Consider the following 15,073-nt stretch of genomic DNA (forward strand, 5'->3'; position numbering starts at 1 on the left):
TCTTTCTCTTTCTCTCTTTTGAGATGGGTTTTGCTATGTGGTCCAGACTGATCTACAACTGTTGGCCTCAAGCAATCCTCCTGCCTCAGCCTCCCAGAGTGTTGGGATTACAGGCATGAGCCACTGTGCCCAGCCTGGATTTTTTTTTCCGTTTTAATTGGTTTTCCTGTGTTATCTAAACATAACTTCAGGGGCATCACCTGCCACGGAAAGAGCAGCACTTGAATATAACTCAACTGTGTTTAGAGCTAGCTGAGTCACTCAGTAGAAGGCAACAAACTCAGCCTTCAGTGCTGGGACCAGGGAATGCTGGTTGCAGTGCTTCTGAACTTGAAGATTTGTGCAAAGGTGATGCAAAGTGAGGCCTGACCCTGAAAGGCAGAATATCTATATATGACAGAAGAGAACAACCTTACCTAGCTAGATTGGCTGAAAATATATAGTCTTGAGTCCATGATTCCAGTGGCTGCTAAGGGACTTCTGCATTTCCCTTGGGCTGTGTGAGGGTGAAATCTTCTAGCAATGACATAGTGACCAGGCCATTCCTAACTCTGGGGATAGAGCAGTCTATCCCTGTATACCAGTCTGGGGCTCTGATCTTCAATCTACACCGTGGGTTCCAAACCTAAGACTCACTTTCATTTCATGTTCTTTCAATCAACCTCTCATACCATAAGCAAAATAAAACATGACAAACCAGGAAAACTATTTGTAACTTACGTTACAGAGAAAAGATTAATATTCCTAACATATTAAGGGCATCTAAACATTGAAATGTAAAAGTTTAATGATTCTACTGGAAAAGGGTGTCTTATAAATAGAAAAAAATAGATACATAATAGAAATATATATGTATAAGAATTTTTTTCTAAAAATTTCATATCTCCTAAATATATGAATCTTACTCATAATAAAATACAAAAATACAAAAATACAAGCATACAATCTTACTCATAATAAAAGAAGTACTAAGTCATGCTATAGGGATATATAAATCCTCACCTTTCCTATGGATAAACCCCCCAAGTTTTGATTGTCTACTGTATTGACAAGACTGTGAAGAACAGGTATTGTCATACCTTGCTGGTATGAATGCAAAATGGTACAAATTGTATGGAGGGGAGTTTGGCATCTAGGAAAATTACAAATACATTTACCATTATCTCCTTCCAGAAATGTCTCCCAAAGAAACACTGTCAAAATGTGAAAAGCTATTAATTTCAACACCATACATAATTGCAGAAGAAAGAACCCAAATTTCCATCAATAGAAGACTGATTGAATAAACCATGGGGGTACTCTTCGACTACTAAAGATAATTAGAAAGATTATTATTATTATTTATTTTGAGACATGGTCTTGCTCTGTAACTCAGGCTGGAGTGCAGTGACATGATCATAGTTCACTGCAGCCTCAATCTTCTGGGCTCAAGTGATCCTCCCACCTCAGCCTCCCAAGTAGCTATAGCTGGAACTACTGGTGTGCACCATAAAAAGATACCAAGCTATCTTTTTATTTTTTATTTTTGGGGAGACAGAGTTTCTCTATGTTGTCCAGGTTGGTCTTGAACTTCTGGGCTCAAGTGATCCTCCCACCTTGGCCTCCCACAGGGTTGAGATTATAGGCATGGGCCACTGCTCCCAGCTGAGAAAGATTCTTATATGTTGTTATGAAGAGATCTCCAAAATACTGTTAATTAAATAAAAAGAGAAGAACCATGTGCGTAGTAGCATATAGTGGAATGTGTGCATGTTTGTGTATTCGCTTAAATTTAAATATAGAAGGGTAAGCCAAAAACCAACCAAAATCATTGGAAATTTAGGGTAAAGGAGACAGGGAGAGAAGTTAGATTTCTCTTATTTCGTTCTGTGATTTTTTAGTTTTAAAACAAAAATTAAAAACAAAATAAAACAAATGAACATTATTATATATCGACTTGTGGCTTAACCACACAGAGAAGTTATTTCAAGTGATTTTAAAAAAGGGAATAATTTTTAACTGTACCTCACTAGTGGGATACATCCACAGGTTAAAAATAACCACAATAAAATCTTAAACAGTTTTTAGTTATCATATTTTTAGTAACAGTATATATATTATACTTTTGAGAACATATGTTTTAAGCAAATAAGAAATTATATGAATGTGTAGGAAGACAAAGAGTAGGCAGAAGAAAATAAGAATGAAAATAAAAATTCAAGGCAGTTAAGTTCCTATAATACTAAATTTTAACTGAAAATATTATGAATTTGTGATATAATTTCTCCTTTTAAAAAAAGGTCTAAAAACAATTACCAATCCAGCAGCAATGCAATCCCTTAGTGCCCAGATGATGGTCTCTAACTAAATTTCCCTCTTAGAAAAAGCCAAGGCTTTTCGGACAGAAAGGCAATTCCTAGGTAGGGTGCAGGAAATATACAAGATAAGATTGAAACATCTCGTCTTACTCAAAAGCAAGAAACCTATCGAAAACGGTTGGGATTATAATGAAAGGATACAGGAGAAACTTGAAGAGGCTCCCACTTGTCAAAAATGGAATTTTTTGATCATGAAAAAGAACATAATGACAACAGCAGATTGAAACATATCCTCTATGTAAAAATCCATGTGCTCACAGTGATATGTTTTTAAAAGCTCATCTCATTGGTCACATGTGCAGGATGCTACACAACACATTCTTTTGAAAATTAGTAAATAAAGAAAAAAAATGGATCATTTGCCCTCCTTTTGTTGTTTAAATTATACCATTGGGTACTGAAATAATTGAACTGGAAAACTACTTCATTAAGGAGAGTACCACCAGCTAATAAATGCAAAAGGTAGGATTAGATTAGCATACCACTAGTTTGTAACCCCTAATAAATACTGGCTTAAGCAAAAACTATCAGTGGGTACTAAAACCATTGGATAAAATTGGGTAACTCCAAAATGTAAAGCTTTGCAAACTTTAATGTGCATATGAATTTCTTCAGGATACTGTTAAATTCTAGCATCTGACACTAAGTCTGTGGTTGAGCCTGAGATTTTACATTTATAACAAGTCACTATGTGGTGCCAATCGTGCTGGCCTGAGAAGTGATCCTCCCACCTCATCCTCCCAAGTAGCTATAGCTAGAATTACTGATGTGCACCATCACACCAGGGTATTTTTTAAATTAAAAAAAAAATTTTTTTTTTTGAGAGACAGGGTTTCCCTAAGTTTTCCAGGCTGGTCTTGACCTCCTGAGCTCAAGTGATCCTCCCAACTTGGCCTCCCATAGGGTTGGGATTATAGGTGTGAGCCACCGCTCCCAGCTGAGAAAGATTCTTATATGTTCCTAAGAAAGAGAAAAGTAGCCTGACATTCAAGAGCTGGCCTGATACTCTTAGCTAGGCCTTGGTGTTCTCCTGTTGAACAAAAACAACTTCACAGAATGACATCAGGCAAGGTTATTCTGTGACCGTGATGGATCCAGACAAAAACAGTACTACTATGTAATTATGTCTAAACACAAATAATGAACATTGTCCAAACCACAAAACTATCCCCCTATCCTGGCTATTATGAGTGACCACTGCTTCTTCACCAATTGTAGCTTTAGGCTCGATCGAGTCTTTCCTCCTTCTAAGTAAGACTTAACTAAGATGCCCAGTCTTGGAGTTATTCCCACTTCCTGACAGCATCGAATCCAGACCAAAGCCCTGATGCCTTAAACCCTCACTAAAATAACCAAACATAAACCCAGGTCCTATAATAAGTCCTTTCTAACACCCACTGAGACGTAACATGATTCCCCATGGTATTCACTTTCATTGCAACAGGTAATAAAACCATGTTGTTCAACCACAGGTTGTGTTCTGGTAGTCTCTGCTAGAGTAACAATCAATAATATGATGGATCAGGCTGACAGCTGAGTCACCAATCACTATTTGCCTCCTGAGGTGATGCAACAGAAGGCTCACATAACCATCTTTAAAGTAATCATACCAAAAAGGTTGAACCTGAATCTGATTAAACCTCTGAATCTAATCAGTTTATAAGAAATACAGGGCACTGAGGAATATTTTAAGGAACTCTATTCAATTCAACCACAAGACAAATTACCTCTTTTTTAAAACAAATAAACGACAAGAAAATAAAAATAAAAGGGAAACTTCTAGATAAAAAGAGGCTCAACAATCATATCAATCCATTGCAATATGCTGCCCTTGTTTGGATCTTGATTTGTACAAACTGCTATACACACGAATAATGACAATAAGACAATTAGGAATATTAAAACAATGAAAAGATTTTGGACATCATTAAAGAATGATTGTTAATATTTTTAGGTCTTACAATGGCAATGCTCATTTTTCAAAACATTTACAAGGAAAATCATATGATTGCTAGAATTTGCTCTAACATAATCCAGTCATGATGTGAGAGAGTGCGTGTGGAGGGGGTATAAATAAGATGATTACTCGTATTTGATAATTGCTGAAGGGCATATGCGAATTCTTTTTACTATTCTCCGTTATGTTTGATATGCTTGAAAAGTACCATAGTAAACATTTTTAAAATATATCTTTAAATCATTTAATTTAATACATCATTCTCAAAAGAAGAGAAGACATATTGACTGGAGAAAAATTCAGGATGATAACTCAAAATGGTTACATGTTCTAGAGCAGGGGTGTCCAATCTTTTGGGTTCCCTGCACCACATTGGAAGAAGAATTATTTTCTTGGGCCATATGTAAAATACACTAACACTAACGATACCTGATGAGCAAATTAAAAGGTCTGTGCATAAATCTCATTATATTTTAAGAAAGTTTATGAATTTGTGTTGGCCAGCATGCAAAGTCATCCTGGGCTGCACGCAGCCCATGGGCTGCTGGTTGGACAAGCTTATCTAGAGAAATAAACTATAATGACTTTAAAGAGCTCTCCCACTACTGAAATTACTTTCTAATCAATTTCTTTAGCACTATTAAAATATTCCCCTTTTCTTTTCTTTAGTGATTACTAACAGATATGTGAACTGCAGATGAAGAGGAATAGAAATTATTATGTAGACTCAGGTGATGGTCTTGGGGAGAAACATTCAATTTAAATGTTTGATTTTTTTTTAATGTTTGATTTTAAAAGAAGAAAATAGATTATTTGAGCAATTACCTGGATCTGTAGCAGACATCAGTGAACCAAAAAATAAACAGTCAGTGAAATGAAAGTCTCCATTTTTCAACTGGCCAGCATGTATCATAGCCTTCACAAAACCATACATAATTAACCTGTTGAAGAGAAAAACATGACCTTCAAACATCAAGATGAACCCCGTTTAAACCCATGCTATCATCAGCCACATGCTAATGTTTTTCCCGAATACGTATCATGCACAAATTGCCACCGCCCTGCCAAATGACAGTCATGCTAGCTCTCTGTACACTGGAATCTCTTGGCTATGAAAGACAATTTTACCAAATATCACAATTTATTCACCTGGTAAAAGGTAATGGAACAGTTTATAGTATATTCCAATGAAAACAAGATAAATCTCAAAGATATAAAAAATAATCTGTCAAATGTGGCACAGCAAATCATATCCAAAAACACAGCAGCTGTGCTGACATCTGTAAATGGATTGCTTTTCAGTTTTCCTTGTTTTGTCTGCTGGGGGTGACTGAAAAGGGTTCAAATTTCAAGTCCATCACTGTGATGAGAAGGATATTAGCCAATCACAGGGCACTCAGTCAACCAGTCACCTTATAATAGATGAGTCTCTGCTACTATTGGTGTCAGGACACTTCCACACTGGGTAGAGAATCACTGTTAGGTTAGAGCATGTAACTCCAGCTCACTGTTTAAAATGAATACTGAAATAGTTGCATTGTGATCTTTCAAGGAAAGATTCTATAACCTTACTGTTCCCACACCATGGCATGCAAATTGTCTGTTTTGGTCATCATTTGCCATCCTATAGTTTTTAATTGGTATTTAATTATTTAACTGACTGATTTTGCTAAGATCCTAGTAGAGGAAATGGAGAGGTGGGTGAAATGGATCACAGTGTAATTTAAGAACTGTAAGAGTCTTTAGAAACTATAGACTATGAAACCAACAGATGGATGTTTAAACACTCACATGAACTTAAAGTTAGTTCTAAGGTTTTGGGCATAGGTAAAAAGGCTAAGAGATATTAAAAAATGTCGATAAGAATGCAGATATTTCAAATTATGTTAAGAAAAGTATCGCTATGAGGGAATATTTCAGACCTACCTGCATTTAAATCCAGGCTCTACTACCTACTATCTATATGATTTTAAGTTATTACTAAAACTTTCTGAACCTGAATATCCATGAGGTAGGGATAACAGTAATAGCCCACGTAATTGTTTTAAGGATTAACTGAGATAATACACATTTGGTGTCTGGCACATAGCAAATGCTCAGTGAGGTCATTGAGGCTAATAATAATGATAAAAATAGTAGGTAACATTTACTTACCATTTTTACTTGTGCACATGCTTTAACTCATTAAATCCCCCATCAATGGTAATATTTTTGTATTTTTTAGCAAGAAAACTGAATATAGTGTGATTAAGCAATTTGCTTAAGGTGACACAGCTATTAAGTTGTGAAGCCCAGATGTGAATTGAGAAGGTCTGGCTCTAAAGTCTAGGCTTTTAACCACCACACTGTATCGCCTAGATCAACAGTCCTATATTTGACATGATATGTTAGTTCATGTAATATACCCTCAACCATACCATGAGGTAGTTGCTCTAGGCAGTCCAAAAGACAGCAATGAAGAATCCCTAAGAACTTAGAAATAATTCTACCCTCTGAATTGAACTATTTAGTCAATCCATAATGGTTTAGAGCACAGGGGCCCAACATCGCTTTGCAAAGCATGGATTCTAGAAGGGGAGGCTGAATCTTAACGAGGCTGAAGGTATTAAATATCTGAGAAAGACTGTCAGTGGGACACAGCATGGGAGATGGGAAAAGGCAAGTCTAAGAGGCCTCATTCATGGCAGCTCAGCCACACTTATCCAGAGGGCAGCACACTGCCAGTTACCAGGTGCAGTCTCTTGATAAGTATAGGGTAGCTTCATTCAGCTTATTTATTCATTCAAAAGATACTTCTTTTTTTATTATTATTATACTTTAAGTTCTGGGATACATGTGCAGAACATGCAGGTTTTTTACATAGGTATACACATGCCATTTGGGTTTGCTGCACCCATCAACCCATCATCTACACTAGGTATTTCTCCTAATGCTGTCCCTCCCCTAGCACCCCACCCCACGACAGGCCCCGGTGTGTGATGTTCCCCTCCTGTGTCCATGTGTTCTCATTGTTCAACTCCCACTTATGAGTGAGGACATGTGCTGTTCGGTTTTCTGTTCCTGTGTTAGTTTGCCAAAAATCATGGTTTCCAGTTTCATCCATGTCCCTGCAAAGGACATGAATTCATCCTTTTTATGGCTGCATAGTATTCCATGGTGTATATGTGCCACATTATCTTTATCCAGTCTGTCATTGATGGACATTTGGGTTGGTTCCAAGTCTTTGCTATTGTGAATAGTGCTGTAATAAACATATGTGTGCATGTGTCTTTATAGCAGAATTATTTATAATCCTTTGGGTATATACCCAGCAACGGGATTGCTGGGTCAAATGGTATTTCTGGTTCTAGATCCTTGGGGAATTGCCACACTGTCTTCCACAATGGTTGAACTAATTTACACTCCCATCAACAGTGTAAAAGCATTCCTATTTCTCCACATCCTCTCCAGCAGCTGTTGTTTCCTGACTTTTTAATGATTGTCATTCTAACTGGCGTGAGATGGTATCTCATTGTGGTTTTGAATTGCATTTCTCTAATGACTAGTGATGATGAGCTTTTCTTCATATGTTTGTTGGCCGCATAAATCTTCTTTTGAGAAGTGTCTGTTCATATCATTCACCCACTTTTTGATGGGGTTGTTTATTTCTTGTAAATTTGTTTAAGTTCTTTGTAGATTCTGAATATTAGCCCTTTGTCAGATGGATAGATCACAAAATTTTTCTCCCATTCTGTAGGTTGCCTCTTCACCTGATGTTGGTTTCTTTTGCTGTTCAGAAGCTCTTTAATTAGATACCATTTGTCAATTTTGACTTTTGTTGCCATTGCTTTTGGTGTTTTAGTCATGAAGTCTTTGCCCATGCCTATGTCCTGAATGGTATTGCCTAGGTTTTCTTCTAGGGTTTTTATGGTTTTAGGTCTTATGTTTAAATCTTTAATCCATCTTGAGTTAACTTTTGTATAAGGTGCTTCTTATTGATCCCTTACTATGTGTCAGGCTCTGTGCTAAAGGCATAAATTGTATCAGTGAACAAACAAAGATCTCTGCCCTCATAGGGTACACAGTTTATCAGGATAGACAACAATAAGACACAATCAGATATTCAAATTATAACTGTTATCTACATTACTTTCTAATCAACACTGGGACATTCTGGACAGTCATGGCATTAGCAGAGAAATGATCCTCAGTATTCATCTATAATGAGTCTCTTCTGCCTCTTCTGGCATTAGCCCAACTTCACCTTGGCCCTTTGTCACTTGAACTGCAGTTCAAATATTGAATATCAATTGGTTCTGGAATCAATACAAACTTTGTGATCTGTCACTATATTTCTGAATTCTATACCCATTAATTTAATTTGCACATTAGGAATCTGAAGCTCAGAATTAAAATGACCTGTTCCATATTGTACAGAAGCCATTAAATTGGATATTATAAAAAATATATGTATACATACTACCTAGGTATGGCAGGGTTACATGGAAACTAGAAGCCTCATATACTATTGCTGGAAATGAAATTAAAGTTTTTATGGAAACCAATTTGGCAATTTATTCTAAAAGTATTAATTTTTGAAAATACTCTATAGCTTATTAAATGGTTTCCTATAAATTTATACCAAGAAATTAATAAAATATGTACCAAAAGATGTGAATTTAGATTAAGATTCCTATTATTTATAATAATAAAAATTCAAAGCAATCTACATGTCCAATGAATGAATAGCATAATACAAATGATGGCAGACTAATATGCAACTTATATATTAAACACAGAAAAGTAAATTGATAACACAAATTATAAAGTGATATATAAAATAAATTACATTGGACACAAAAAAGTGAATTATTAACACAAGTTAATGATTATATCTAACTGTATAAAATTGAGTATACTTAGGCATACATATAAACAGAAAAAGTTAGACACATGCAGCCCTGTGTTATTGTTAATAGTGGTTATATAATAGAATTAAACAACTCCTTTTTACTTTTCTGCATTTTTCCAGTTCTTTTTAAATAATTGCTATAATAAAAACAAAACAATGTACATCAGTGAGTACTATTATGGACACAATGGTTACTCATTGTGTTACTTAATCCTCATAATTCTATGAGCTATGTTCTATAATTATTCCTTTTACAAATGAGAAAATTAAGACTCAGAGAGGTTAACTAACTTGCCTAAGGTCACAGAATTAGCTTGTGACAAACCAGAGTTTGAATCCAGGCAGTTGGACACCAAAGCCTACATTCTTAACCACCAACTCTATAACACTTTTGAAATCAGGAGAAACATGCATATGTGTGAGTATACACACACACATACACCCCCACACACAGTTTGCTTTTTCAAAAAAGAAAGGAAATTACTTATTTACTTGAAATCAACTCCTTGACCTAAAATAACTATAATTTCAGTCACTTCCTTGAGATAATACAAGAAATAAAAATAAAAAGTCCAGTTCAGTTCAAGCTCATTATGGTAATTGTTATTATTACTAATATAGAAATGGCCACTATCATTGCTAATTATAATAAACCAACAATTACTGTGCACCTACAATGTGCCAAGCATTCTTATAATGGTAGCTATTGTTATTGTTGCTACATTATTATTAATAAAAACCGATTAGTTATAAATACGTTAACTGGGAGGCTAAAAAATGAAGCCACCCATTACCAGCCACCATATCCTCACAGAGTGGTATATTCTTTCTGCCATCACTTCATAGAAGGCACGATGGCTCAGGACAGGGCAGATGCAATTTCATGGGAGAGGGAATCTGGTGAAGTCTAGCGCATACAATGCCCTGAAGACGGCAAACCTGAGTCAGATGTCCTCCCGTGGACACTCTGAGGTTAGTGACAGCCTGGGTTACAGGGGTGGACGGAAGCAGAAACTGTATCATAAAAAGTAAAATCATTAATAATATTGATTTCAGTAAATATTCAATTGGTAATTTCCTTTGAAAAACAGAGTGCTGGTGCTATAGAGCATATAAAGACAGAAATCCATGACTTGCTCTCAAAGACTAGAGACTCACAGGATGGCAGTCATAAATTTTACTCTAATAGAAGGCATTGCATAAAAGGGGATTTGAGAAAATGCTTAACATACTCATTTCATTTAGAGTTATGACGCATACACTAATTTTAAATTTCATGAGCTAGTTTCACACTATTAAAGTCCTACACTCAAAGCTATGTTGTAAAAATGTTTCAATACAAAAAGTTCCAGAAGTTTTAATTGTTTGGATGATTTAAAAATATAGCACCTTAATCTCAGTATTTTTAAAAAAGGAATCCTCCTCCTCCTCCCTCTTCTTTTTTAAAAATAGCCTTCACTAAATTATGAATAGATCACCAGAAAAGGCAGTTTTTTGAATTGTTAGGGATAAGCAAAGGAAGTTGTCAGTTTGGAGACAAAGCTGTGTGGACCAGTCCCATTAATGGTCAGAAAAGCCACATCCCTGACTGCAAAACCATGTGAAATAGGCCACTATGTGGAGCTTGCTCTGCAGTGGGAAAACCCAGGATCTACATGTGCTGGAATCAATATGAAAGTTATGATCTGCATCTAGATTTCTGAATTCTATACCCAAATGTCCTTTGGGAAAATACCTTTCCCTATTTATTTGTGCAGATTTTATGGATAGTTTCAGTCTCACATTTTCTTTCTTCCAAAGCATGTGTTCAAGGGCAATCCCTCTCAGAAGAACTCACAAACTGTGCTAGGCTGGATAGGACTGGGAAGTTCCCGTAGCGAAATTCACTCATTCATGTATTCATTAATTTACGCATTGACTCATTCATTCAACAAATAATTAATAATATACATAATTCCTGTCCAAAAGACTTTATATTTTGAGATAGGGATAGAGGAAGATGGTAGAACAGAAGACTCCAGTGATTGTACCCCCCACAAATATATCAATTTAACAACTATCTACACAAAAAGAGCAACTTCATAGGAACCAAATAGCAGGTGAGCACTCATAATACCTGGCTTTGACTTCATATAGCTAAAAGAGGTACTGAGGAGGGTAGGAGACAGTCCTGAAATGCCAATGCCACTCCTCCTCCATCTCCTGGCAGCAGCAATGTAGCATGGATAAAGAGAATCAGTGCATCTGGGAGAGGGAGAGTGCAGCAACTGCAGAACATTGCACTGAACTTCGGTGCCCTCTCACAGCAGAAAGCCAAACTGAGCTGAACTCAGCTGACGCCTGTCCACAGAGGAAATACAAAACCAGCCTTGGCCACAGAGGAATTCTCTATCCCAGCGATTAGAACTTGAGTTCTGCCAAGCATCCCCACTGCAGGTTAAATTTCTCTGGGACCCTAAATAAACTTCAAAGGCAATCTAGGCCACACGGACTGAAACTCCTAGGTGATTCTGAAGCTCAGTGCTGAACTGGGCTCAGAGTCAGTGGACTGGGGGCATGTGACCTACTGGAACACCAGTCAGGGTGGCTAACGCGGTGCTCGTGCGACCCCTCCTTCAACTGTAGGCTGCGCAGCTCACGGATCCAAAAGAGATCCCTTCCTTTTGCTTGAAGAGAGGAGAGAGAAGAGTAAGGAAGACTTTGTCTTGTACCTTGGATATCAGCACAGCCATAGTAGGATAGGGCACCAGTCAGAGTTGTGAAGCCCCTTTCCCAGGCCCTAGCTCCCAGATAACATTTCTAGACACAACCTGGGCCAGAAGGGAACCCACTGCCTTAAAGGGAAGGGCACAGTACTGGCAGGACCCATCATCTGATGACCAAAGAGCCCTGGGGCCCTAAATAACCAGCAGCAATACCCATGTAGCATGTCATGGACCTTGGGTGAGACTCTGAGACTTGCTGATTTCAGGTAAGACTCAGCATATTCCTTGCCTGTGGTGGCTATGGGGAGAGACTCCTTCTTCCTGCGATAAGTAGAGGGAAAAGCAAAAGGTATTTTCACTTGCATCTTAGGTACCTGCTCAGCAACAGCAGGACAGAGCACCAAGCAGACTCTTGGGCTCTTGGACAGCATAGGTGGACCTGCCCTGGGCCAGAGGGGAGGCCAGTGCTCTGAAGAGTGAGTCCTAGGTCAGGTAGCATTAACCACAAGCTGACTGAAGAGAGCTTGGGCCTTAAGGGAACATTGGCAGGGGCTGGGAGTACTTCCTGTGGGCCTATGGTGGTGAACATGGGGTGAGGGTCCCTCTGCCGGTGGAAAGGAGAGGGAAGAGTGGAAATGACTACATCTCACAGTTTGAGTACCAGCTTAGTCATAGTAAAACAGAACATCAGGTAGACTTGTAAGGATTTTGACTCTAGTACCTGGCTCCCACATAGCACATCTGGACACATCCAGGGCTTAGGGGAACTTGCCACTTTGTAGGGAAGGATACAAGACTGGCTGGCTTTGCCACCTGCTGATGGTGGAGCCCAAGGGCCTTGAGCACACATAGGCAGCAGCCAGGGAGTGGTTACAGCGGGCCTTGGGCAAGACCCAGTGCTGTGCTGGCTTCAGGTCTGACTTAGTACAGTTCCATTGGTGGTGGTCACAGGGGTACTTGTTTCACCTCACCCTCAGGTCCAGGCAGCTCAGAACTGAGCAAGACTCCATTTATTTGGGAGAAAGTAATGGAAGAGAACAAGAGTCACTGCCTGGTAATCTGGAGATTTCTCCCTGATCTTATCTAAGGCCTTCAAGGCAGTACCTCTTCCAGTCTGCAAGAACCATAATGTTACTGGGCTTGGGGCACCCCCTGATGCAAATATGGCTTAGATAATAACACCCAATTCTTTTAGAATACTTGTAAAGCCTTTCCAAGAAATGTGGGTGCTAACAAGCTCAGGCTGCAAAGACTACAATAAATACCCAACTGTTAAATGCCCAGACAAAGACAAACATCCACAAGCATCAAGACCACCATGGAAAACATAACCTCACCAAGTGAACTAAATAAGGCACCAGGGAACAATCTTAAATCAACAGAGATATATGACCCTTTGGATAGAGAATTCAGAATAGCTGTTTTGAGGAAACTCAAAGATATTCAAGATAACACAGAGAAGGAATTCAGAATTCTATCAGATAAATTTAATGAAGAGATTGAAATAATTAAAAAAATGAAATAGAAATTCTGGAGTTGAAAAATGCAATTGACATATGAAAGAATGCATCGGAGTCTTTCAATAGCAGAATTGATCAAGCAGAAGAAAGAATTGGTGAGCTCAAAGACAGGATATTTGAAAACACACAGTTGGAAGAGGCAAAAGAAAAAAGAATAAAAAACAATGAAGCATGCCTACACGATCTAGGAAATAGCCTCAAAAGGGTAAATTTAAGAGTTATTGGCCTTAAAGAGGAAGTAGTGAAAGACATAAAAGTAGAGTATTTATTTAAAAGGCTAATACAGAACTTGCAAAACCTGGAGAAAGATATCAATATCCAAGTACAAGAATGTTACAGAACACTAAGCAGATGTAAAACAGAAGACTAACTCAAGGCATTTAATAATCAAACTTCCAAAAGTCAAGGATAAAGAAAGGATCCTAAAAGCAGCAAGAGAAAAGAAACAAGTAACATACAATAGGGCTCCAATATGTCTGGCAGCAGACTTTTCAGTGGAAATCTTATAAGCCAGGAGAGAGTGGATGACATATTTAAAGTGCTGAAGGAAAGAAACTTTTACCCTAGAATAGTATATCTGGTGAAAATATCCTTCAAACAAGCAGGAGAAATAAAGACTTTCCCAGACAAACAAAAACTGAAAAATTTCATCAACACCAGACCTGTTCTACAAGAAACACTAAAAAGAGTTCTTTAACATTAAAGAAAAAGATGTTAATGAGCAATAAATAATCTGAAGATACAAAACTCACTGGTAACAGTAAGTACACAGAAAAACACAGACTATTATAATACCTTATCTGTGGTATATGAACTATTCTGACATTAATTGGAAAGGCTAAATGATGAACCAATCAAAAATAATAACTACAACTTCTCAAGACATAGACAGTACCATAATACATAAATTGAAACAACGAAAAGTTAAAAAGCAGGAGGACAAATTTAAAGTGTAGAGTTTTTATAAGCTCTCTTTTTGCTTGTTTGTTTGCTTATGCAAACAGTGTTGTTATCAGCTTAAAATAATGGGTTATAAGATAGTATTTGCAAGCCTAATGAAAACTACAAATCAAAAAAATACAATAAACACATAAAAAATAAAAAGCAAGATATTAAAACACCACCAGACAACATCACCTTCATTAACAGGAAGAAAGGAAAGAAGGAAGAGAAAGTTTTAAGATTTTAAGATTTATTTTAAAGTTTTAAGATTTATTTTGTGATCTAACATATGTCCTATGCTCAAGGATAGGACATATGTTAGTTCACAAAATAAATCTTAAAACATTGAAAAAATTAAAATAATATCAAGCATCTTCTCTGACCACAATGGAATAAAACAAAAAATTAATAACAAGAAGAACTTTGGAAACTATACAAACACATGAAAATTAAGCAATATGCTCCTGAATGACAGTGGGTCAATGAAGAAATTAAGAAGGAAATTGAAAAATTTCTTGAAACACAACGGTTTTTGAATGATATTGCGTTATTGAATGATAATGGAAACACAACATACCAAGATCTATGGAATACAGCAAAAGCAGTACTAAGCAGGAAGTTTATAGCTATAAGTGCCTATATCAAGGAAGAAAAAAACTTCAAATAAACATGAAGTTTTTTATGCATCTTAATGATGCATC

The 15,073-nt window shown here is 37.1% G+C and overlaps 1 protein-coding gene across 1 annotated transcript in view; it reads right to left on the reverse strand.

The window, feature by feature from the left end:
- The window catches only part of LOC105535611 (sodium/hydrogen exchanger 9), a gene marked incomplete at its 3' end in the record, with an annotated part of 317,019 nt that overhangs the window by 137,427 nt on the left and 164,519 nt on the right, over window positions 1–15,073 (reverse strand). Inside the window, exon 5 of the mRNA XM_011974743.1 lies at window positions 5,140–5,255. Within this exon, the coding sequence (XP_011830133.1) occupies window positions 5,140–5,255 (116 nt within the window). The remainder of the gene's footprint in view (window positions 1–5,139; window positions 5,256–15,073) is intronic.

The sequence above is a fragment of the Mandrillus leucophaeus genome, unplaced genomic scaffold (assembly GCF_000951045.1).
Source record: "Mandrillus leucophaeus isolate KB7577 unplaced genomic scaffold, Mleu.le_1.0 Scaffold1481, whole genome shotgun sequence".
In the NCBI taxonomy this organism is placed as follows: domain Eukaryota; kingdom Metazoa; phylum Chordata; class Mammalia; order Primates; family Cercopithecidae; genus Mandrillus; species Mandrillus leucophaeus.